The sequence below is a fragment of the Strix uralensis genome, chromosome 10, assembly GCF_047716275.1.
Source record: "Strix uralensis isolate ZFMK-TIS-50842 chromosome 10, bStrUra1, whole genome shotgun sequence".
NCBI classification, from domain to species: Eukaryota; Metazoa; Chordata; class Aves; order Strigiformes; family Strigidae; genus Strix; species Strix uralensis.
In genome coordinates, this window is record NC_133981.1 from 11,209,950 (window position 1) to 11,235,579 (window position 25,630).

Genomic DNA, 25,630 nt, shown 5'->3' on the forward strand with positions numbered 1-25,630 from the left:
TGCAGCCTGAACATCGACCGCTATAACTCAGGAGTAGCCTGCGCAGTTCCCTGCCTGATTAGCACTGGAATTTATTTGTGCATGAAGTGTGTTTACAACAAATTTGGATTTCATTTCTTTAAAAGGCACTGGGATTCACACTTCTTAGGGGGCCCTTTTTTATTATTCTATGGTTACTCGAGGGACTAGAACATGTCATCACTCTTTGGGTGACACAAGCAAAAAAAAATCTTTTAGACCTTCATGCTGTCTCCTGACACAACTTATTATCTCAGCTCCTTCGCCCATATGGAATGGCAGAAGAGCAACCATCAGCAACTCTTTCTACATCAAAATCACTTCAGGTCTGAATGGAATGACTGTTTTGCCTTCTAGTGCTTACTCCTTCAGTGTTATACGAATCCTGCATTTTACACATTAGATTTGTCTTCTGCTCTTGAATACCTGATTCTTTCCTTCCTGATAATTATAAAAGTCATAAAAAAACTTAAATTGGAAGGGTCTTCTGAAGATATAAACTCCCTGATTAAAGGTCTGATTAGAACAGGTTGTTTGATAATTTTCAGTGCTTCAGGTAAAGAATGAAAAGGAGTTGTCTGAGGAATTGACTTGAGGGTCCCCTGCAGCAGTGGCCATTGCCTACTACAGCTTCTCAACCATGAGGCTGTTTTTGACATCTTCCTTTCTGGATGAGGTAAACCCCAAGTGACATTCAATGAACCAGTAATGCATTTAGCATAATGTTTCAGACTCTTCATCTAGACATCCCTAAGCATGAGGTGCTTTTCCTTTTCTCTCTTTTTATAGGTGTATTACCACCCCCAACATCAGCATTTACAGAGCACTACAAAGGTTTGAACATACATATACACTGCTGTTGTATTTTTTTTTCTTAAAACTTTTTTGTACCTACCAGAAGTGAGAAGCTCTTGAGTGATCTGACATTTCCGCCCCCCCCAACAGTGGCTCTTGTAAGTTTTGAACCACACACATTCACAAGTTTTTTCCAGGGCTCTTAGAACCCAGGTCAAAACTGCTTCAGTTCTTTTGAAGTCTGAAGTAAGAACTATGGTTTCCTAACATAACTAGCTGAAAACAATTGGAAATTTTACCCTGGAAAAGCAAATGTATGTTAATAAATAGGAAAAATCCACAGCATAGTTACCAAATTGTCTTCTACTGGACAGCAAGAATCAGCAGTTCTTAGATGACCCGTGTCCTGTTTTTGGCAGGAGTGACCACACATCCACAGGAGCTGCAGTTTTCAGTGTGCTAGCACCAACATCCTGTTCTCAGCAATGGTTCTTCAATTGTTCTTAAAGAAACAGAGTTAAGACAAATTCCCATGAGAAGGTAAATAGTGATCTATAAAGAGGATGCAGTATATCAGAGATGTAGAGAAACCCATCAATCAATTTAAAGTCTGCAAGTCTTGAACAGAGAGGAAATGTCAGTTCACTTAGTGTTTACAGCCATATGAAAGAAGTATATAATCAAGGAGATGAAGTGAAACCTGGTCCTTAAGGGCAGAAAAGGCTTGAAAGAGTTCCTGAAATGTATCAATAGGACAGACAGAAAGACAACACATCCATCCTTAAGTCAGTAAGCTATATATTTTCCTCTTGCTGTAGGGTAAAATTACAATTTGACAAATAGGAATGAGTAGAAGAAAACATTCAGAACAAATAAATAGTTAACAAGTGAATTCACCCCAGATTAATTGAACTGACAAAATGGTATCCATGAACAAAGCCTTTGCCACAGTGTTTCTTCAGCTAGAAATGTGAGCTGTTGACCAATACGCCTGAAAAATACATTATCTGAAACAACCAGTCTCTAGAGAATAGAAACTGAGTTCTCTTATAATCCATAAACACTGCATTTATGATCCAAAATTATATGCCATGGGGATGAAGTACATGGTGTGAACTATGATAAGCTGTATACTATCACAACATGATTAGGAAGTTGTTTTTAATAAAAAGGATTGTACAGTTAGTTCTCTTTTTAATTGAAACCCTTACCTCTGACTCAATACTTACAGGAGAAGGGATTACTAGCCTTGCATACAGCTTCCATTACAAGTGTTCTGCACAACAATTTAAATGTGACAAATTATTTAGATATCAGGGAATTTAGAAGATATACCATACCAGCAGGAAAAGAGTTGCCTGTCCTATAACATCAAGGCAATACAAGCTGCATAGTGTGTCCTGTAGACTAGGAAACAAAACTGCTCATAGAATTTCCTATCCAACAATTTATAACCAATACAGACTTTTTTGCTGGTATGAGCATTTACAGGGAAAATGAGGTTAACTGCCTGGGTAGAAAACACCAACTATGGTCTAGGGAAGAAGTTATCCATGTCATTGAAAAGACATCCAAGGGAGCCAGAGCAGAAGGATCCAGGCCTTTAGACACTCTTTCCTACAGACCAGCCACTTCTTTCCCCAGAATGAGTCACTTATCAGACCTGGCCCTACCCAAACATTACATAGGGGGAAGAGGAACATGGTTCTGATGGTTACTGCCTTTGTTTTACTTCAAACAAGAGACAGAAAACCTCTGTACAGCAGTTGTTCAAAGCAGCTATTGTTAATATAGTTATTTTGGAATAGGATGCCCTAGCCTCTTGCTTTCCCATTAACTTGGAAAGTCTGTATCTGCTTCTTCCAGCAATAGAAGAGACAGAAGGGCAAGAACTTAAGAAATTATTATTTATTAATTAGTTTCTTCCCATATAACACCAAGAAGTAGGAATAGGTAAATAGAATGAGAGCTGAAGAAATATTTCTATCATTTGTGGAATTTATAAAAGTGTTTCACTTCTATTTCTACCTCTCTCTACAGAAATCAACATATTACCAAGTTTATCTAGCCCTATACCACCAACAATCTGAAGTTAAGCTTTTTGCTAAATTGACAGGAAATCAAGTTCTCCATCATTAGACCACTCAGTTGTTTATTATATGCTGCAAGTACTTTATCACATTTGAAAATATTGAACACATTTAAAGCTTAAGTTTAGGTAGTCTTAGTTTTCTGCTGTAATTGACAAGAACAGCTGTACACAGCTTTTTGTACACAAGCTGCTTAACTATGACAACACTGATAACCTATTTTTGCTTTGCAAAAGAGATATAGGTGATTTCCCTCTAATAGGGAATAGCAAATATATTAGACAGCTACATGATAAAAACAAGAAAAAAGTACAGGAGAGTTGCTCCAACAACTTTCACATGAGCTTTACACCTTAAATTAACTCTCAGAAAACAAGAACTTTGTAGAGTTGTGTTAAAGTAACACTAATAAATTTAACACCAAAATAGAACCTACTCTATGTTGTCATGATCAAATATTAGCACTTTTAGCAAAGATCAAATGCAACAATGAAAGAAAAAATAGCTACCTTTTAAACGCAGAGCTTATATCTTTGACTAAGACATTAAAAACTTGCTACAGCTAATAAACAAAAACAAGCCTATAATTAGCTTTTGGACAAAAAACAAAAAAAAAAAACAACCACACAAAGCTGCCCTATACTACCTAATCCACCCTAAACCCTCCACTTCCTCACCCACGCCCTCCTTGTCTATTTATACACCAGCCACTCTCCAGCCTCAGCTGTTGTTATTTATGAGGCTCATTAACACACCTTATAAAGTTCAGCATGTGATTTTCCTCTGCTTGTTAGCAAGGCTCTGGTGTGCAGGGGTGGGAAGGTAAGCTGTATTTCTTTTTCTTAGACATGTCTCTTCTCTAGCTTAAGTTCTTTAGGTCAGCTGTTTTTTCTCTCTGTAGTCAACATATAGTGTTATTTTTTTGTCAAAAAATAGTGCTTTATATACAGCTAGGGGTAGAGAAAAGTATGTAGGGAGGAGGAAGCTTGAAGAAATCTTCATTTCTGTAGTTATATATGAACTTGACCTGACTGTGATTAAGAAGCTACTACCTAAATGGTAATGCTTGACATAAGATTGTGGGGTAGACTTATTCATTTATTTTCTTAAAAGTGAAGTCTGATATAGACCTGTTTTCTTCAAGCTGGCTCCCTGCAGAGCTTTAAGGAAGTTCCTAATCTCATTAGGAGCAGCAGGATCACTCATGCATTTGCATTTACTTGTGCATAAGAGCTGCCAGGGTTTGAAGCTGGGTTGCTGAGTCTGTAGGCTTTTTTCTATGCAGACATTACTACACTAAGGCTACATTAAAAAACCAAAACAGTCTTAAGGAAGTAGGAGCTCTGTGGACCTGCTTAGTGAGGGAATATGCCAGATTCTCAGCCATCAGAAGGGTGGGGAAGGAGGTGCACATGAAAGCAGGATGTAGGAAACTGGGTGTGTGGAGAGGATGGGATGAGATGAGCAGTGCTGTCTAATGTAAAAGTGTCTTTGATTTCTACCTCTGGTTGTTTCTGCATTTTATATTAAACAGTCTACTTGAGAAAATGCATAATTTTAAAATAAAGGTTTGAAGTGTATATCCCTTTCTAAAGTGGAGTGCCTTAGTCATGGGTTTAGAGTCCCTTTCTCAATGCTCCTATGAATCTTTAATCCTTTCCTGCCAGCTCTGGCAGGAGGGGGAGAGTCTCTTCCTTGAGACCAGCCTGTAGCTGTTCTCCTGCAGAACAAGCAGTATTGATTTGAATTTGCTTGAGCTGGGGAAAGCACTGAAATGTTATATTCCCTAGACTAGTATATCAGGAGTGATTATCAGCTGTTCTTCTTTCCCAGCTGTGCTCTGCAAGAAAGTGTTTACAGCTGACAGGCGTAGGCAATGCTCTCCTGCCTGGCCAAATACAGGATGTGCACACCAAGCAGTGCTTGGCTGGAAGTTGAGGTGGGGTTAACCCACCTTTGGGGGCCTCTGGGATGACAAGGGAGACTGACACCACATTCACCTGCCTTGGATTAAAAAAAAAAAAACAAACCCAAAAGCACCCTAGGATTGCAGCATTAATAAAATAGCTCATGCTCTGACATATGCGTAATAAAATCTCCATTGTTGTAATTATCCCTCCACTGATTTGTAGCCTCTTTAAAGTAAAGGCAGTTCTGTGCTCTCCAAAGGCATCTTCTCACAGAGTCAATAACAGTGTTGGGATCACTGTCTTCTGAAAGCAAATATAATTTTCCAGTGTTCAGTGTTTGAATATGTTCATTTGGGCTGAGACTAATCAGCTGTACATGTGAAAAGAAGAGGCACTGTGATATTTAGTATGCCATAGCTAGACAGAATTAAAAAAAAATAATTACCTGAAGGTGATTAATGTTTTCAAAGCTTGTCTTAGAAAACACCTTGACACATAGGTGTTAAATTAAAAAATTGAGGGTAGAAATTATATGAATAATATTACTAGTTTTTGTGGACTAAATCCTGAAATTTTCATAATGCTCTGAATTTTATATTGTTATTATTTGTAGGTTCACATATCATAAGGATTCTCTCTGGGTATAAAGCTGAGAATTTTTTTCTAACCTAGGGATACATCATAGTTTGTCTTTGGAACAAGCTCAACTTTTACTGTAAACTATTTCCTTCAAAAGTTTATGGGGGAAAAAAAACCCAATTTGGGACAAAAATCTGCTTCTTTGGTCCATATCTAAAGCACCATGGAGTAAAGACTCACCTGAAATTACTCTTTTAACTTGCTTCTCACCACACACAATGGCACCCTGTGATCAGTGAACATCTCTGGAAGGGCTCCCTTCCCCAGCTTCTTCTCTCTGTTATGCCCCACTGTGTAGTTTTACCCCACAGATTTATTTTTCTAAAACATCACACATTAACTATAGTGAGAAGAGCAATAGAAAAATTGGACTAATTTGTCTGGTACAGAGAAACCTCTATTCCCTTGCTTCAGGCATGCTGATTCATCTTCAACATCATATGAAAAGTGGTTACTCCAGAGGGAAAGTTACAGCCAAACAGGCCTGTGCACAAAGGAAAAAATGAAATAGAGAAAAAAAGCACACAAAAAATCTTTGGTGCTGATAATGGCTAAGATTTGTGTAAGACCTTTTATGCTGGAGTCCTTTCACAGTGGTCTCTGAAATTCAATAATTCTGAGACTGTCAAGGGCATGTTGAAATGTGATCCCATCTGCTATCTGTTTCAGAAATCCTGTGGTTAAATGGAAACCAAAAATAAACTAAAAAATAATTGTAACTTTATTTGTTCTTCCATAAAATATCTGGCAGCAGCAATTTTTAACTCCATTTAAACTAGGCTTTATTAGCAGGTTACTATCTCTTTATAATTTCCCTTCTATGCCCTTACTACCTTCTGTTCAGCATTACCTTCACCAGACTCTTCCCAGCTGCTGATTTACTGATGCAAATAAATGTAACCTAGAAGTGGTAACATGGGCCTTTTGCCCATTCAGTGGATCTGCTACACATCTGATTTATTCAAAGTGATCTGAAATGGAAATGTTTAAGTAATAATAGTAGCTTCTTTTATAACATGTTAGATTTTTCAAACCTATTACATATGTTGGTGTTGTCACTTAACTTTTCTTAGAAAAGACACTGTATAAGAGTGTAGACTGGAGTAGACTGCTGATATTATGCCTTAGAAGAGAAAAAAAGTTTGACCTCCAAAGTTTGGTTCCTTTCTCTTGAGATTTCATCCAATTCCCATTGAAGTCAATTAAAATTAGGGTTTCCACAGAGTTTAGTGGAGCTGAATTAGGCTCTAGGCAAGTATGGTCTGCAAATCGGTGGTGATGAACCTGCAGGTAGAAGAGTGGTAGTGTTTATATCCCTTATACTGGGGGGGAAAATTACTTAAATATGAAAAGGAGGGGACTGCACTTGTTCCCAGTTAATGGAAGAATTCATCAATAGGCCCTAAGGCAATGGTGGAGTACAGACAAGGAGAGAGTACTGGAAACTTCGGAAGATCGAGTCAACTGGAACCCCCTGAGAACTGAAAGCAGGACAGACAAGGACTGGCTCTCTTTTACTGATTAATTAATTCACAGATTGACCTCATGAAGAATGTCAGTTAGGATAAAGTTGATTTTAATAGAGTTTTATTAGGATTTGTATACTCTGTCCTACACAGAGAAGCTAGCTGTATCAGCAGGTCCTACAGCAGGAATCTGGTTTTTTGATTGCATGCCATAAAATAGTTTAAAGATCCTTCATGGGCATCTATTTGGTGTCTTAGCGGGTACGGTGGTGCCCTGTTAGAGTGGGTCGGTGCTTTCTTGAGCCCTATAATTGCTAGCACCAGAACTGGACTTTGGCAAGGGAATCTCCAAACTCCTTTCTCCTATTATCTCACTTTTTAAATTACCACCAGTTTCTCATTAGATACACTATCCTGTCATGGAAGTCTGGGCATCCAGTTGTCAGCTTCAACCCCTTGGAGTAGTTTTGTTGCACATAAGCCCATATGTGCCTTTGTGTAGCTCTGTGAGGAGGAAAACAAGAGTTCCAGCTGTCATGAAAGGGACATCAGGGCAACAGCCCTCAGGTGTTCTTGTGAAATCTGAGGGAGTTGCAGATCCAAGGTATTTCTTCCACAGAAATCCCAAGTTTACAACATACTGTTTAACTGAACACAGATTAAAGTATTTACCCTGCAAATTTTCAGCATTTTCTCTACAGTCCCTAACTTGCAGATTAGAGAACTTTTTTTTAAAAAAAGAGTTGAAACCAGAGTTTTGCCCACACGGGTCACTTTGGTGTGTTTGTCCAGCCAGACTAGTCATCAAACATTGTGCCTGAGACAGGAACCTAGCCTGTATATAGTATGTTCTGGAAAACATATCAGGTCTTGGTTACATCACTTACATCTAGCTATAGGCTGATCCTCCCTGTGGGAAAACCCACCCATCTCCAAATTTTCTTCTGTAAATACATGCTTTAACCAGGTACTTAAAAGTACACAGGGATGCAAATGTGAAAACATGGTGCTTTTATCTTGTGTGTATGCACGTGTATATGTAAACACACATGTTGTATGACAATATTTTAGAAATTGTTGCATCTTCTAGGTTTACTGTACATCAGAAAAAACGTGTAGCATTAAGCTGTAGTAAAACAGAGCCTATTGCAGGATTTAGCCAAGTATAAAAAGTGTCATTGATTGCTCCCTGGAGATGCATAATTTCTAATGAGAGTCCTAAAACGTTAGAAGATGATAACATAAAACTCCACAAAACTACTGGAGTTTGCAGACTTATTACCATACTGTACCCATGTTGTAACTGAGGAGGGGGGAAGAAACGTAAATAATCTTTCTCAAATGGGAATGTTGATGCGGGAGATGTGTAAAAATGAAGCTGTTGGCAGAACACTGTTAGCTTATGAATTATACATTTAATTAAGGAAAGCTAAACTGGTAGATTTTGAAACTTCTGATTTACTGTGCCTCATTAAAGAAAGAATTCCAGTCCTGCTCCTGCTGTTGGGCAGCGGTAGTGACATGGAGCAGCCGCAGTTGGGGCTGGTAGGACACCTCAGGTGTCCTCGTGCTGCAGCGTGCCCTGTTCTACACCCTGAGCCTGCTCACTCTGGTGCTGATGGCAGCATAACAGGGCTCAGCCAAAAAACCCTTCCGAAAAGCAGGGTCCTTGGATGGTAAACTCACAGGAAGACCTGCCCTTCCAGGATGGCCTAGTCAAATTAGTTTTAAGTTGCCTAGACTATAGACATACATTATTAAGGTACGCACTATGAAACACCATATGAAAAAATATGACAGGAAGGGCTTAGGAAGTCAGAATAGGACAAGAAACATGGAACAGATGTGAGCATGGAAATAAGGAGAAGGGTCAAATGTTCCATAGGATCAGATATTAAATAATGTCCAAAATATTTGCGTGCAGTTGAGCTCCCCCCTTGATGAGAATCTCATGGTAAAGCTATGTTACCAGTTTAATTTTTCCATATTCAAAGTGAAGGGAACTGTAACACTGACCAGCAATTCACTGTCTGCACATTCAGAGGGAAAGTGTTATAAATAGAAATTATTTACTAAAACAACTTTCTCATGGCATTGCAGCGCTGCCATTCCTACTTAAAAACAGGCTAAGCAGGAAAATGAGAAGTAGCAGGGGACAAAAACTTTCATGACCTTCTGAAGTGGCTTGAAATTAGTTTAAAACTAAAGCAAGGCTTACCTTACCTTTGCTAATTTGTTCATCCCCAGAGGTTTGCCCTTTACCTGACTCGTTCTTTCAACTGGCAATATTGCACTTAAGCGCTAATGGGAAGCAGTTTATACTGGAAAGGGTGCATGATATGTATCCGGTGTTTTCTAGGCTTGTCCTATACCTGGATCTTCAACAATAATACCTTATACGTTCAGGAAGATAGTCGCCGCTTTGTTTCACAAGAAACCGGAAATCTGTACATTGCCAAAGTAGAGCCATCGGATGTGGGCAATTACACCTGTGTTGTAACGAACTCTAAAGCAGAGCAAAGCGTGCAGGGGCCACCCACTCCTCTCACCCTCCGCAGTGATGGTAAGTTATCTGGGCATGCTTGGTTGAAAACGTGCAGCACAAGGATAACCAGTACACTCCAGCTATTGGAAATTGATACTGCTATACATCCCCATGGAGGTAAAAGGCTCCCTGTAAAAAGTTGTGCAGTGGGACCTGATCCCACAGTTTCTGCTGGATTGAAATGAGATTTGAACTGTCAGGACAGGGACAATAATATAAACATATGCAAAGAAAGCATTGTTCAATGTCATTGAAAAATAGCAAGAGAATGTCAAGTGGTACGTTAATATTTTTCATCTTATGGATGCCTGTGTTGAGGCTTAAATCTGGCAAAGCTGTCTAAATTTATAATCTAGGTATAGCTCAAATATCAAATCTAGAAAGCTGTTTCAAAGTGAGTCATTGAGGTGAGAAACTCACCTGCATGTATACAAATACCTTTCTGGCAACACTTCTAATTAAAAGTGAGAAATATATATACATGGGAAATCTTTACACAAAGTTTGTTTTGTAAGTTTGCTTACCTAAATTTCAATATACTTGTACTGTTTGCAAAGCGGTGGTGGCAATCAGTAACAAAAGTCTGTATTGAGTTATGTTTCTAGGATAAATAAAACTCAACTGTGCATGATAGAATAATGCTTCCACTATGAGACTGTGCTGCCTTATAACATATTCAATCAGATCACCCAAAACAAAGCTTTAGTTCCACAGTTCAAAAGTTAATAATTTGGTACAAACTGAGTGCAAATGCTTAAGATCTTTTCTGGCTATTTTCTTCCTTTTCATCACCCTACTTTCTTCTCAGACTTGTTCTGTCAGTCTCTTTATCTTCTCCCATTCACTTTGCCTTCTGGATTGGGTCCTAAACAAGAAGTCTCTAAGGCAACAGTGAAAATCGTATGTGTCATGTTAGCCAGATACCTATTAAATGTAAAATAAGCATCAGTTCATTTTCAGTGTAGGATCTGCCTTAAACTGATAGTGCATTATCTGTGGCTGATCAGATGTTCAGCCAGTTTATCAGATGTGATCATTACATCTATTTATGTCAGTGTTTCTCAAGCCTGGAGCTCATATTTGGATCTTTTAAAAAAGTCTTAAGTGTTTTACAAGTACTTTGGACACAGAGAATTCTGTAATTCTCTCTTGCACCCCAAATCTATTCAGTGTCCTGAGAAGTGAAGTGACCAATGTTAAAGGCATTGCTTAACACCTCTTGACAAGAGGTGCAAACACTACACTATCTCTAAAACCTTAATGCACAAGTGTAACATACATGTAGAACTTGTATCAAGTCATACTCTTCAGTTCTCAAACGCATAGAATTTACAGATTTCACATAAGATTTCAGCATTGGGTTGAATTTTACCCAGCAGGCTAAGCCTGCGCCATCGACATCACGTATTGATTGTCATGGGTGGAACATAAGGCTCTAACATTATTAATGTCATCCTTTCTTTCACACTGAAATTCTGTTGTACTAGACAGGTCTGAGGCTCAACTGGAGTGCTAGCTGTTTTGATGTTCAACAGGTGTGATGGGGGAGTACGAACCAAAGATTGAAGTACGATTTCCAGAAACAATATATGCAGCGAAGAGCTCATCTGTTAAACTGGAATGCTTTGCCCTTGGAAAGTAAGATTTTCATCTTTTATTAAAATGTGGGTTCTAACACTGTTCAACAGTGAGAAACAATTAGTCTTTCTAATTTGCACAGTACAATTTTTTTGGTCAGAATGTGAATTTATAGAACTTTTTCAACCTTATCTTTCTTTGATTGTTTCTGTGTATTATGTTCCCAAGGAAATGAGAAAACTGTAGCATAACTAAAGCTCACTTGGTTGTAGCCTGAAGCAGGGGAGGAAGGGTGAAGAGGGGAGGGAAAACCAAAACAAAGACTATATTCCTTGAGAGTAGTTTTAACTCAGGGATGAGATCTGACCTCAGGTTACAGCATTCAGTGTAACTGCACATTCACATCTGATCTGCATCAAAACAGGAATGTTTTTCTGTGTGGTATCATTGTTAAGAATGAAACTTGGGGAAACAGGTTGTGTTTTAAGAGCACATAGGCAGTCTAGAATGGGTCTAGCAGATTCACATAGCTCTTAGTACCCTCTTCTCCAAAGCGATGCTGAGGAGCCCTGGGAAGCCCTAGCAGTAGCCCTTCCTGTTAAAATCTACAAATTTATTAGGCTTGTGGTAGCCTATATATTTTCCTAGGTTGCTTACACTGTTGTATTCATTTGCAGAAGTAGTAGTGCATTCAAACAGCAAGGGGTGCTCTGTGTTCAAAGAGCAGGTAGTTAACTGAGTAAGTGTAGCCAGCCTACGAAAACTGGTCTTTCCAATGAGCATCCGTTTTCCCTGGAAAAGCTGAAATAACCTTAGATTGTTGACCTCTATTTAGTTTAAGTTTACTTTGACAATCGGTTTTAATGCTGTAAGCTTTTAAAGTGTTTAGAGCTTTCCCAGAGGTTAAAAACCTGACTTGCAGACAGCACAAATTAATCAAATGTTCCTCTGGAACCTATGCTGGGAAGTAGAAAAATAAAGCAAATAAAAACTTAATAAGATGGGAAATGGCCTTCCCTTTCAGATGAGATTTTTATATAAACTAATCTTAGAGCTAATTTTTATTTAAGGCTGAAGAATATTTCTACAGAGCCATATTCAAAGGCATATGCATTTTTTTTTGGCCAAAAACAAGTACCAGACTGGAACACTCCTGCTAAAGCTGATTTTCCTTTCCAAATACTGTCAAGCTACTTCTCTTTAAATACCTCCTTAATTGTGTGTGAGTCAGTGCAGGCTTTACATTTCAAATTGTCATTTCATATTTCCATCTGTTGCATGGAAAGCATTTAACAATGATACATTGACTGCAGAAAAACATTTCAAAAACAGAGTAAATAATATGTACAAAGCTGCTTTCTTACTGAAGGGGCAAAGACGGGTCATGTTAATGTGGCACACAGGTTTTGCCATTTTAAGAACATCTTGAGGAGAGAAACAAGAAGGTGGACTGAAAGGACATACAGATAATGAAATCCCTCAGAGAGCACAGTACCCTCTATGCTGTGCTTAGGAAATGGAATGGCTGAGAGGGTTAATGCAGCTTTAATATACATTTTCTTCATATATAGGACTGCAGCTGCAACCAGTGCTGCCATACTTCCCTGGAGTCATACTACATAAATACCAGTGATCCATCTGTTCTTCAAAAATTTTTTTATATCATACAGCTAATGTGCATCTAGTCCAGTGTGTGTGTTTGAGAGGTGGTCTCTGTGAGTAAAGGTTCTTTAGTGGCATTGCTGGAGAATTTCTCCTCTCTAGATTTTTTTATAGATTAGATGTCTCATACAGAACTGTACTGTTTTCAGTCTGCTTTCTTTTGTACAGAACTGTACTGTTTTCAGTCTGCTTTCTTTCTCTCTGAACAGAGCCTTGAACCACATTTTCACTAACGTGTCAGTGAAAAAAGCTTTATTTCAGACCTGGCATTTGTATGTGAATAAAGCAAGAGAAACAGATTGCAGGTGAAATACTCTTAACTTATAGATAAGGGCAGATTTCTAAAGGTATGTAGGTGATTAGTGGTATTGTTAAAAGCTTGAAGTTTCCTACCTCCAGCTGTTTACAATTGTAGTTAGGCACATATAAATGCAGCAGTGTGGCCATCTGCACCTTTAGATGCCTAAATTCCACTAAAACTCTAGCCCCTACTATTGTCTGTTTATGTTAAAATCAATTCAGCTCAGCATTTGTTGAGCTATACCTCTGATCTGCCACAAGCACTAACGGTTATTATCTCTCTTGGATTTCAGAACTGCTTTCCCATTATCCATAATTTTCTATATTCATACTGTTAGTCCACTGGTTCAGACAATGCTGTCAGCTGCTACTACCTCTGCGCTATGAATAACAGAAATCTTTCAAATCTAAGGCAGATTATAGGCAACCTGCTGTGGTTTTGGTCTCCAAAAGTCTTAAATGAAAGTACTTTCATGGTATTTAGAGAAATAGCATCTCTTTTCTATATGGAACAGCAAATCATACCTATTGGACCTTGCGTTTTAAATGTGGAAGTTTTTTGAGCAAGTATAAGAGGCCAGATTTATAGCTGAGTTTTAAGATGCCTTTTTACCTGGGGGAACTCAAAGCCACCTAAGAAACACTACGTCAGCCAGGCTGTGGGACACACGGAGGTAGGTATATTCCATGTCGCTCTGTTGCAAAGTTCTTTTTTTGCATTTTACATGAAAATATCATGACTGACTCTCAAAAATTATCTTCTAGCCCAGTCATAAACTCTTACTTGTTTTGAGGAAGAAAAAATACAAGGGGACCAAAGAGTCAGTGTTTATTTCTGGGAAGATGGTTTGGAGGGATGGATCCCGAATGGACAAAAGCGCTTGGGCCAGCTCTTGTCCCTGAATCCTATTTTGTAGAGCAGAGAGCCTGAATAGTAGAGAAGATTTTGAAAAGTAAATTAGTCCTCATTGTGATGGAAATACAGTTGGGCAAAGAGGAATGTAAGTAGTGTGCAACTATCTGATGACTGGCATGGGGAATCTAAACAGGCAAAAAAATGCACCTTATACTTCTTTTAAAGAGGGAAAACTGAAATATGAAATAGTAGCTTGACTATTTCAAATGCTGCAGCCTGTGGCAATTTAAAATAAGAGATGAGGCTTTGTGTTCTGCACTAATATTCATTATGTTGACAGTGTTTAATACTATGCCAGTATTAAAAGTCATGTTTTAGATCAAGCTATATTAATCATGCCATACATCTAAATTATTGTTCACTATGTATTTGAGCGGATTGCGTACCGTGGAAAGAGTTATGTTCAACCGAGTCACTGTGCTTCTTTCCCTAGATTTCCTCCAAAATAACTTTTTTCTGTTGCACAAATAAGAATATTTTCTGGAATGAAAATGAGCAAAGTAGTTTCCATGTCTAGTGTGCACATTTATTAAACTGTGTGTTACATTTTTCTTCATTCTTTTCTTGAAGATTGGGAAATAATCTGTTCAGAATGCCTGCAGATGGGCCATTGCCCACTGAGGTTGTAAAGAGCATATGTGAATAATATAAGACAGTATTTCTTTCAACCTAGAATATTCATTTTTTTATGGGAAGACTCCATGTATTCCTTCAGGGAAGGGTTTTTCTAGAGTCTGTTTAAGTAGATAAGCACACAGATACAAGTGGGTTCCAAATAACCATCTTTACTAAACTTGCGTAAAAATACCAGGCTTCACTGCTTTGTTAGATGGCTATTCTAGTATAGTCTCAAGGAGTTTATATAGGTGGCTATAAAAGGATCAATTATGGGATTCTAAAGTCATATATACATGAATGACTTCTGCCACCACAAGTGAAATTTGCTATTTTCAACTCACATTCCTAATAGAGTGAATACCTTAAGATTTGTACTTAATGAGCAAGCAGCTCTGGAAGACCCTCCCTTACATTAGGTAAGGTGAGTGGACTGTGACCCCAGGAGAATGAGCCACAATACCAGGTGTCAGAAAACTTTGCTGCTTTGCTGTTTCCCAGGTAATACATCAGGATGATTAGGAGCCTGAACGCTTTAATTATGATGTCCCTTGGATTCTAATTCTTCTGTGTGTCAGCAGTTGATGCAGATGTGATAGCAGCTTTCAAACCTCAGCTTTGTCTCATTTGTTTAACTAGGCATGGTCTTCATTACCAAAGCTGTAGATTTAATTTTATTGTGAAGTCCCTCAGATGCACAGGACAGAAGATGAGGCACAGTTGCAATGCATCATCTGAGACTTTGCTGCAAAAAGGTGGAACCTTCATCTTGGTGTGGGCTGTAATGCTGCAGACAAATTAATTTCATGTTCAGTGTGACAAGACTTGTCACCAACCAAAAAATATTTTCCATTGCCTTTTCTTTCTCAGTTAGTAACTTATGGTTTTGTGATTCTGCTGCCTGCATGGTAGAATATAAATTAAATTAGTACTCCTAGATGCTCTGAAGGTTTCAAATAAGCTGCAGATTTATGTACAAAGACACTCTCATATTTATACACTGTCTTCTTATTTACTCAGGTGAAAGCAAGACTTTGCCTATGAAGTGTAATAAATCTGAAAAGCGTACTCATTGTTTCTTTATAGATTCCAAAACTTTTTAGCCCCAAGCAGTTACCTATTTTAATCTGGTTATTGGTAGTGACTAAATGAAAAAGATGACCCACCGGTTGCAGGACCACCTCAAATCTGCGTGGGAAGGTACTAGTCTGTGGAACAATGTTAGATACTGTCCTTCAGTAAAATATAATCATGCAACATAATCCTACAAAAATTCAAAGTCTGTTTATTAAACTAAGTTTCGTATACATTTATCTGTAGGACAGTTTCACTACTTAAAGCATCAACTTGTAAAATAGATAATTTGTTACAAAAAACCATTTCATTAAAGTAAATTTTAAATTTAAATTCAGATGGGTTTTCAACCTTGAAGTGTTTCATATAGCCTGTAGTAATGGTTGCTGTTAAGAAACTTGGTTATAAAAATGTAAACTAACATCAGAAGGTGAAAACGGCCAAAAAACCTGCCTTCTGCAAATGGAGTGACTGAAGATGCTGGAAAGCCTATGATAAGTGTCAACAAAGTTAAGGAAGAAATGCAGATCTTCTCAAGCTGCTGTGATAACGAAGGTCCTTCCTATGGATGATGGCCCATGGCTGAGCTACGGATCCTCCTGCAGTCTGCTCATTTAACCTATAGCTTGGGCTGATGAGCTGCTGTCCTGACAGATGAATCCCCTCTGCTGATAAAACTAGGCCACTTGGTGCAAGATTCCCTGGCAGGAGAACAAAGTGCTGTTAACTATTTATTGCAATTTTGCATTTAAATACAGCAAAGTTGATGAACCAAACTGCAGGTTTTATGTCATCCTGCTACAGTTAACATCAGAGGGAGTGCATTTCAAATGCCCTTGTGTTGACCAAAAATTAGGTGAGTTTGCCTTGAAACATCCCCAAGGATGTCATTATAAGTATGTGGTGTGGATAAGGAAAACAGGACAGCATCTTCAGCTCAAACCTTGGTAAACTTGACTTGACAAGTTGACAGAAGGGGCCTTTTTCCACAGAGTACTGACTCTGCCCTTGGTGTCAGCGCAGGCTTTCCTTACTTATGAATAATCAGTGCTAAGAGAAAATAGGTAGCAGAGCATGAATGAATGCATCTAATTGTTGTTTTTCTTCTCCCATATGCCTGTTAGTTTCCTTTAATCTCTTTGTTACAAAAAAAAAAATCCAGAAGAGATGCCTTTGAAGTAAGTACTTAAATGCTTCTGGCATTCAATGCACTGCATGCTTCTGTTATACAGTAGCTATTCACCCACTTTTTAATATGCAATAGCATTTTAAAAGCCAGCCATGCTTTCCTTCGTGTCGTCAACAGTCTGTATCAATCTACTGCAAGACTGCAAAATACCTCTGGCTGTTTTCCTGACTAGAGCAGGGCCATTGTGGGACAGACCTATTCTGCACTAGAGTTGTGGGTTTTTTAAGAATAACTAAAAGTAACTTGGCTTACAGAAATTCTGCTTGAATAATGTCATGCAAGATTTGTGGAGGAGACAGCACCTTTTAACAGAGAAAAACAGTCAAGTGCTTTAAACTTCCTAGTAAGGAATAATATTAAACAAGTTTGCATCTGAAACAGGTTTTGGTCTCATAATGAAGGACAGTTAATAAAGGTGGTGATGACAACTACTGTTGTCCAAAAAGATTTGGAGTTTAAACAACTATACAGGCCTTGAACCCAAAGGGGAAACAGAAGAATAAAATCTCAGTGTTTCTTTCCTTCCAGCTTTTTCACTGGTTAATGATGCCTAGCATGTCTCAGTCTCCCTCACTCGTAGAAAGTTGTTCAGCTGTATTGGAGGGATCATGCAAGAGTCAGAACTTGCATGTGTATGTATATATGATTTATCCACATACGTATACATACCAGTGCAGACCTAACACTAAAACGTGGAGAAAATTGGTTATATTCCAAACCATTTTCACAGGCAGTTCAGTTATGGTGGAAAATATAAGGTAGCTAGAGAAATTATTGCACTGCTTAAATAGCTCTTGGAGATCCCTCAGTTAAATTTGTGGTCTCAGGACTATGATTTTCTGTTTTACAGAGCAGGGGAAAGGGCAGCTTGGAGGCTGTCTTGCCCAGCTGAAGTCCTACCTACACAAGGAAAATATTTACAGACTTCCAGTGCACCCATCCTATCTTTCAAGCTTAAATGCATAACTAAGCAAATTTATGGGATTGTTATTCATTGTATGTTAGAGTGGTCTAGCTGTAAATTGTCCTACTTCTGTTGATTTTATGTTTGTAGCTACCCTGTTAACACCTGCCAAGCTGTTCAATCTGTAATTTGCTGAGCACTCACACTTATCCTGGATCCTGGTTCTTCTGGCTCTGGGTGAACTTGCGAGTATCACAGCTGTACAGACTCAAAATGCAGAAATTAGGCCTAAAGTTACCTGTGTTAAGTAATTCATCCATTCTGTATCTGTGACTTGATTTTTTCAGTCAATAAACAAGGATTTGAACCAGAGACCTAAATAATTTAAGGAGTGAGCAGTTATAGCCTCTGCTAAAAAGGAATAAATACTTTGTAAGTCAACACTGCAGGCCAGAGACCTTGGGGACTGGCAGACAAGGGCAATGTGCACTTCTGATTTCCATGAAAGTTATGTTTCCAAGTTTAGTGCCGAGTGTTTGCTGTTGATGTTACTTTCAATGGTAAAGAAGTCACCATTTAGCCAAAGCCTCTGTAAAAAGGTGTTCAAAATGTAACTGTTCATCTGCTTAGAAAAAACAGCTTACTTTAGTTTGCAGAAACAGAAAGCAACTGTGAAATCCAAGACTATTAATATTTCAAAGTGTTTTGGTGACATAATAGATCATGAAAGTGAGGCTTGTATGGTTTGTGATATTACCAGAAATCCAAGAAGAATTTATAGCTGCCTTCACACTTGACTATTTTTCTATTGTATAGAATACATTGATCCAAATATAAATGAAAATGATAGAAAGCTATGAAAACATTAAAACAAGAAATATACTCTTTTGTCTCTATCTCCTTTCAGCCTCAATGTCTTGTGCTTTCCACTTCCTCACTTTACTGTCTCTCTGCCCTTCTCTACCCTGGTTCCCATTTCTTATACCTAGATTTATTGGTATTTTTAGGTCCTTTGAATTCTTGTCCAATATTTCCTGTTTTGAGGTGTGAAAATACCTCTAATGCTACAGGGAATTTGTTTGCTCTGAAAACCAGTCAATAATTCAGTGTTTCTATAGTGTTTATGTGCACTTCCAAAGTCAGTCCTTCAGTGTCATGGTGTTTAAAAGCAGGTTTGAGCCCTAAGTAAGAGTTACTGCAGAGAAAATCCAGATTGCTGCTTAGGACAATCAGAATTGACTGAGGACTTCATGGCACTGTTGGACTTGCTCCCCCAAATAAATTGGGCAGGTTATAAAATCTCAGTCTTACGAATCTCTGTATGTCACGCTTAGAAACAGAAATTTCCTTTTTTAAAAGATTACTACTCTTATGAAAGGATTTCATTCTTTTCTCTGCTATAACAAATGCTCTCTCTTTTTCTCTAATGAAATATAATTTAGTCCTGTCCCTAGTATTAGCTGGAAGAGGTCTGATGGGAATTCATTGACAAAGAAAATCAAACACAACACCACCAAAGGAATTCTTGAAATTCCAGACGTTCAGCAAGAAGATGAAGGCTCTTACGAGTGCATTGCAGGAAACATTCGAGGAAGAAACATTGCAAGAGGTCAATTATTTGTCTATGGTAAGCAGATTAATTTCTTCATTTTTTTTTTTTTCAGAGCAGGATGGTGTTCAGATGGATTTTGCAGATGAAGTCTATTAGCCCCTTACTGGACACACAGAATGTAGTTTAGGTTAAGCTGATTAAAAAATGATTGGAGGTCTGCAGTGACCTTCAATGAATTACATCCTCAGCAAATAAAGGTATTTTGCATTAAAACTCAGATTGAAAGTGTGGGCTGTGCCATGATAAAGTTGTAAAGGTTAATATGAGGCAGGAAGAAATCCCTGGTACATTTACATGAAACATTAAGGGCAGTCAGAAGATTTACTCTCAATAGCTCACAGCAACATAAAGCTGTGCTGCCCCAGATGCAGATCAGGGAAGGATTCATCAGGTTTTGGTTCATGTGAATGTAAAATTATTTCACGTCTTATTCTAGCTGAACTGTATTGCCCCATAAACAGATGAGGGCAAAGCAGGGTAAACTCATTCCACTGCCTCCCTCTCCTTCTTCCTTGTCTAAAAGTGGAGAATAATATTTCTGTGAAACTGTTCTCCCTTTCCTTTTCCCTTCCTGCATGCATTTATTTCCTGTGATCCAAGTGACAAGTGATGGTCCCTCATAGCCAAGGTGAATTATAGTCCCATTGTTAATATCCAGGGAAAGCAACATATTTTGACATGAATAAGAAGGGAGACCTGTTCTTTACCTCATAACTCTTTCAAAAGAGAAGGGGAAAAAAAAAGTAACAGGAAAAAAATTACAGAAAGTTAGACTGAGCCTACAATTAACATCTGTTGAGAGGACCTTGGCAAATATTTTTTTTAAGTAAATCTCATCTAATGAAGAGACACAGGCTTTGCTGATAAGCTACCAGTCTCCTGCAACCATGGCCAATATGAAGATATATGCCAGGAATAGAGCAGTTTGCTGCTGTTTTGAATATTTATTTCTTTGCTTTTAGGGAGTTATTTTTGTTCTCATTGCTCACTAATTCTTACAGAACATCAGTCAAGTAGTTCCATTAAAATTAAGTTCAGTAGATTACCTGGACATGATTGATAACAGCATAGGCAATTACAAAATTACAATCAGTTAATACAATCTAAAACAATGTGCTTATTAAATGTTCTTTGTAAATTAATTAATAGCTGTTTATAGTGAAATATATAAACAGCACTCATGAAGCTTTTGCACAAGATTTTTTTATCTTATTAGGAGTGGGCTGGTATATTATCTACGTAATTGACTTCCTCCTGCTTAATTTCTGTGCTGTGGTGTTTTGTACTCTGTAGGCAGCTTGCCTCTAGGAAATAGGGTTTATTTCCTGGACACTATCTGCTGCTTTGTGTAATACCTAGATCCCATGCCTTAGGCTCTGAGAGCAATAAAAATGACATGAAATTAAACATTTTTATGTGTAGTGAGCTGTATCCCAGATACTTTCCCATTCTGGGAAGCGACTCATTGGTATTATATTAATCTAGTGTGGGACAAACTCAAGGTACTTTGCTGGGGCAGAGTCATGAGCTATTAGCAGGGTCATGCTGTAGAGGGAGGCCTGTTATAATCTCAAAGGATAACGATTCTTTTCCTAAAATCGCTCTATGTAAGAACTACATATATGTGTGCATATGCATATTTATATACATATGGAGACTACAGCATTATGATTTAATAACCCAGCCAGAAATTTTTCACAGGATATTAATACACCAACCACTTATGCTAGAGGCAGAGGGATGGAACCTCATGTCTCACTTGCCTGTGGCTTTGGCCTATCCCAGAGTTAGGTGGGTGTTAGTTGTTCTCCCTAGGTCTCGCTTTCACCTGTAACTTCACAACTATTCTAAATGTCAGCCTGCTTCAAGCTAATTCCTGCTCAGCTTAGTCCTCGAGTGTTTAGTTGGATGTTTACAGAGCTTGTAGGAGATTCCTGAAAATTCAGCTTTTGCACAGCAATGAGTTTATGTCAATGTGCCACAAGTATTTAGAGGTGTTATTCTGATCTGAGTAGCCCTAATTCCTTTGTGTAGTATTTGTGTTGTGAATTATAAAGAACCCATGCTCTCAGGTGTTTGAGTAAAACAGAGAGGTAATGTTTACAACCCATGATTTTTATTAGCTATTGACTAATGATTTTGATATTTCTATTTTTGGTACAAAGATCCAAGTACTTTGAGAGGAGGACTGTTTTTCAGAAAGTAGGGATCTCTGCTTTCAGAGAGCATGTCCAGAATTTCAGGCATCTAAAATCACTGTTTCTGAAAATTTTGGCTGTAAAAATGAACAATATCTAAACTGAACTTCCTGCCCACTGGCCACTTGATTTCTAACATTTTCCCAGTTAGTCCTGAAGTTTAATGCCAGGGAATTGTGCAGAATTCACTTGCAATATAATAAGAATGTGTTGGACAAATACAAATTAGCCTTGCTTAGTTCATTAATTAATGGCAGCATACCTCCAGCGAAATCACCTTTCCCCTGCTTAAAATGGTTTGCATATTCTTTTCAGCACTCCCTGAATGGGATAAAAAAATCCAAAATGCCTTTCTGTCTCTCTATGACAGTTTATTTTGGGAATGTAAGGCAAAAGGAAAACCAAGCCCTTCCTACAGTTGGTTAAAAAATGGCCAGCCGCTCACATCAGAGGTAAGGTTACTGTCACCTTGTTTGCCTTCTTGCTCATCTTTTTGGTTCTTTCATGTAAATCATGACATTCATTTTACAGTGCATTATCTTTTTTCAGAAACTTAATTAAAGGTTAGCATATAAAAATAAATATAGTGATACAAACTCTTTGTAACACAAAGCCTCAGTTCTGGGAGTTCATCTTAATTGAAAATGTATGGTATTGCCAGTTTATATATAGAGATACACCCGTTTCTTCATATGATTTATCTTACAGAGCATCTAATTGCTACAAGATATGGCCATAGGTATGGATAGGTTTAAAAATATCAATTATAGTTAATGAAAGGGTTTATCCAGAAACACTAAATGCATTTGTAGATGTAATCTGTAATTTGGGGAAATTGGTAGGATGCCAACAGACTGTGGAAGAGTGTTTCAGAGCTGGCATTGCAAAATGATCAGCCTGTGAACTTGCACTTTTTTTCTGTTTCTGTTCTTAACCTGTAGGCTGGATGGACCTTTGGTCTCTTGCAGTATGGCCATTCTTAGGCTATGTTAATCCTTTAACTGAATTAATCAGTCACCTATGAAAATCAGTTACTATTGAGTTTAATACTTTTCTGGCACTACATGAGGAATAATAGACTAAAGAAAACCATATAAAGCTATAAGGAGAAGGTGAATAAGTGAAAAATCTCAATTAACAGAAAAACAAGGACCAAGTGGAAAGGAAAGTACTGAAGTCGTAGGAGTGCAGGAGGAGAGGGGAAATCAATTGGAGCTCAAACACTTAAGAAACCTGATCAGATACTTATGTAGACATGTCTTTGAGCACCCAGCTTTGTTTCTTTCCAGGCAGTATAATTACACTTCTGTGGTGGCCAAGCTTTGGCACATCCATCTTCCAAACTTCTGATGCTGGCAACCTCATGGAGAAAGACTTCTGTAGCAGGACTCTTTGCTGTGTTTGCATTCTGCTGAGGCCAAGTTTTCCTTTTTTATTAAGCATCTATTCAGCATCTACTGAGCATAAAATGGCATGGCTCATCTGCAATACACTTTTACTTGGCTGGAAAAATTAATACTGTGATTAATTCCTGTCTAGCTAGAACAGAGACAGAATAATTTCCAAAACATATGGACCAAATTAGCACCTGCTGGGTTGCAGAACCAGCACTTGTTTGACTTAGTAGTACTTATTTGAAGCAATTGGAGGGGGCTTCTATCTTCCATATGATTTTCTGCTGGATTAGTCCTAAACAGAACCCAACCACCATCTGAGAAGGCCAGCCAGAATTTCCTTGGATTTCAGTTTTTCTGAACTTGATCTTTCTACTCATTGTCACTTCTTCCTAAGCAAGATTATCTAGTTTCTCTCTCTTTGAAGGCAGCGATATTTAGAATCTGTCACTCTTCAATTGCATCGTTTCAATAAAAAGGAATAAAACACTCCACAGACACATTTTCAACCAACATTTTCACAGTACTTACAGTGTATTGTAGATGGAATACTTCAGGCAACAAAATGCTGAATGTTATTGCTCAATGGACAAAATGGATAGTTTGGAGGTGAAAGTACAAGGGAGGTGTAATAAAATATTCAGTCTGTCACAGCACCCTGCTTGTTGGAAATATCACAGGATGAATACCTTCCAGACGCTTTCCACCTTGGGGCCGATTCTGAGGATATTGTCTACTCTTTGTCAAACCTTTCTCCCGGACCACCTAGTTGGTCATCCCCACATTATTCCTTCTTGTGTACATGGTGTGCTTTATTCTCCTCTTTGTCTGCATAGCTCAAAAGAGCCCACAGAGAATGGTGGGAAATTCAGCATGTGTATGAAACACGAGTGTTGCTTCAGAAGGGGGTTTTATATTCAAAGGCTGTTTGTAAAAATAGAATGCATCGAGAGGATACCAAACAGCCTGAAGGTAAAACTAAGTATGCAAAAGATATCTGTAGCGAGAGCCTGAAAAAAAAAATTAACAGTGGATGAATAATGTAATGTTGTTAATTAGTTTGCAATACACCAACGATACAACTGCAGGCTGTGCTCTCATCAAATTTCCAAGCTAAACAAGGTTGGGCTGGGTCAGGTCTTGGTTGGGAGGACTTTACGGAAAAGCCGGAGTATTGGAAAATAAAGATCTGACTCATAAGTGGCACTGCCCTCTGCAAGCACTATAAGAGAAAACCCCCAACAGACTGTGCAACAGGCTTATCTGTGGCAACTCAGCAAGTTAGGTTATATACATTTAGCAGTTCACAACTACATTTTAGATGCCTGTGGCTTTTCAGAAAAGATTATACTGTATACTCTAACACTGTATGCTCCCGTTACTGCTTCAGAGGCAGGAGAGCCAGGCTAAAGGTGCAGCATAATAATAATAATATCTGTTGTTTCAGACTTGCATTTGGCAATGGAATACTCCTTGTGGTGGGTTTCTTCCAAACTGATCTGTTTTGGGGAACATACTCTCTTCTCCTTCTCAGTGTTACACTTTGTAGTGGAGCTATTACTGTCTCCAGAGGCTAGTAATTGTAAAATGACAAAATATTTAGCTTTAAGTTATGCTTGTAGCATGAAACAGGCTTTTTTCTATTTGCCAAAATAGAGAAAACAAAACACCTTTTAAGACCCTGAAACCCAAACTCTGATGCAAATTTACCTACTGTGCAGTTTCCTCTATATCAGCAGAATTGCACTGAAGAAACTCAGTGTGTACAGGAATTCGAGCCATGAGGAGCATGCTCTCCCTCTGATCTGAACAGCTGCCTGTGGGTTTCCAATAGGAATTTAAAAGGGCTTTCAATAGAGCTTTTTCAGAGGATCATTTTTCTGTGACTTGTGATCTGATGACACTTGAAGTGTTTCCATTATTTGAGCACCTCTGTTTCCTGCGGAGCTTTTCTGATCATCTTAGATGATCAGAATTCATCTGATGATATGAGGAGGGTAGGCCATGTGTCAGGGCTGCAGGTGCTGCTTCCCAGGAGCCGTACGGAAGATGCTCCGGGCTCCCAGCGCAGAGCAGCTGTACCTGCCCCACGGTCACTACTTCTGCATCTGCTTCATGGTGAAGCATGCCCACAGATTCACAGTTCCGCAATGCAGGGAAACACATGCCACAGCTGGAACATCTGGGCACACCTGCCCAAGGCAACATCTCTGCAACATGTGCCTGGAGTTCTTGAAAAGTTTGAAGAGCTAAGAGGTGAAAACATAGCCACCATCATATAGCTGAGGTATACATTGTATTTCTGAGGTATTCATCCACATTGCTTCCAAGAAGATAACGGTTCTGAATTATGATCAGGTACATCAGTGTGATACCAAAAAACTTTGGGATTGTACACTCATTGGCTCTGTCAATGTTTTTTGCTTGTTTTTATCAGGAAAGAATTCAAATAGAAAATGGAACTCTTATCATACCTGTGCTGAATATGTCAGACTCTGGCCTCTATCAGTGTGTGGCAGAAAACAAGTACGATACTATTTATGCCAATGCTGAGTTGCGGGTGATAGGTGAGTAAATGTCACTGAAATGAGCAGGTACTGAGTATAACAGGGCACTTACTGAAGCAATTTGAAATTAAGAAATCAGTAGATTAAATTCCACCTGGCAGTTGAAGTCTGTTGATATTTCTTTGCTGCTTGCTCTTCACCCATGTGCAAATGTTTTT

General features: G+C 38.4%; 1 protein-coding gene across 1 annotated transcript in view; it reads left to right on the forward strand.

Annotated features, from left to right (window-relative positions):
- Positions 1-25,630, forward strand: part of CNTN6 (contactin 6) — a 90,709-nt gene that overhangs the window by 23,757 nt on the left and 41,322 nt on the right. Inside the window, exons 4-8 of the mRNA XM_074878736.1 lie at positions 9,278-9,481; positions 10,999-11,101; positions 19,144-19,328; positions 21,827-21,963; positions 25,343-25,472. Coding sequence (XP_074734837.1) covers positions 9,278-9,481; positions 10,999-11,101; positions 19,144-19,328; positions 21,827-21,963; positions 25,343-25,472 — 759 coding nt within the window. The remainder of the gene's footprint in view (positions 1-9,277; positions 9,482-10,998; positions 11,102-19,143; positions 19,329-21,826; positions 21,964-25,342; positions 25,473-25,630) is intronic.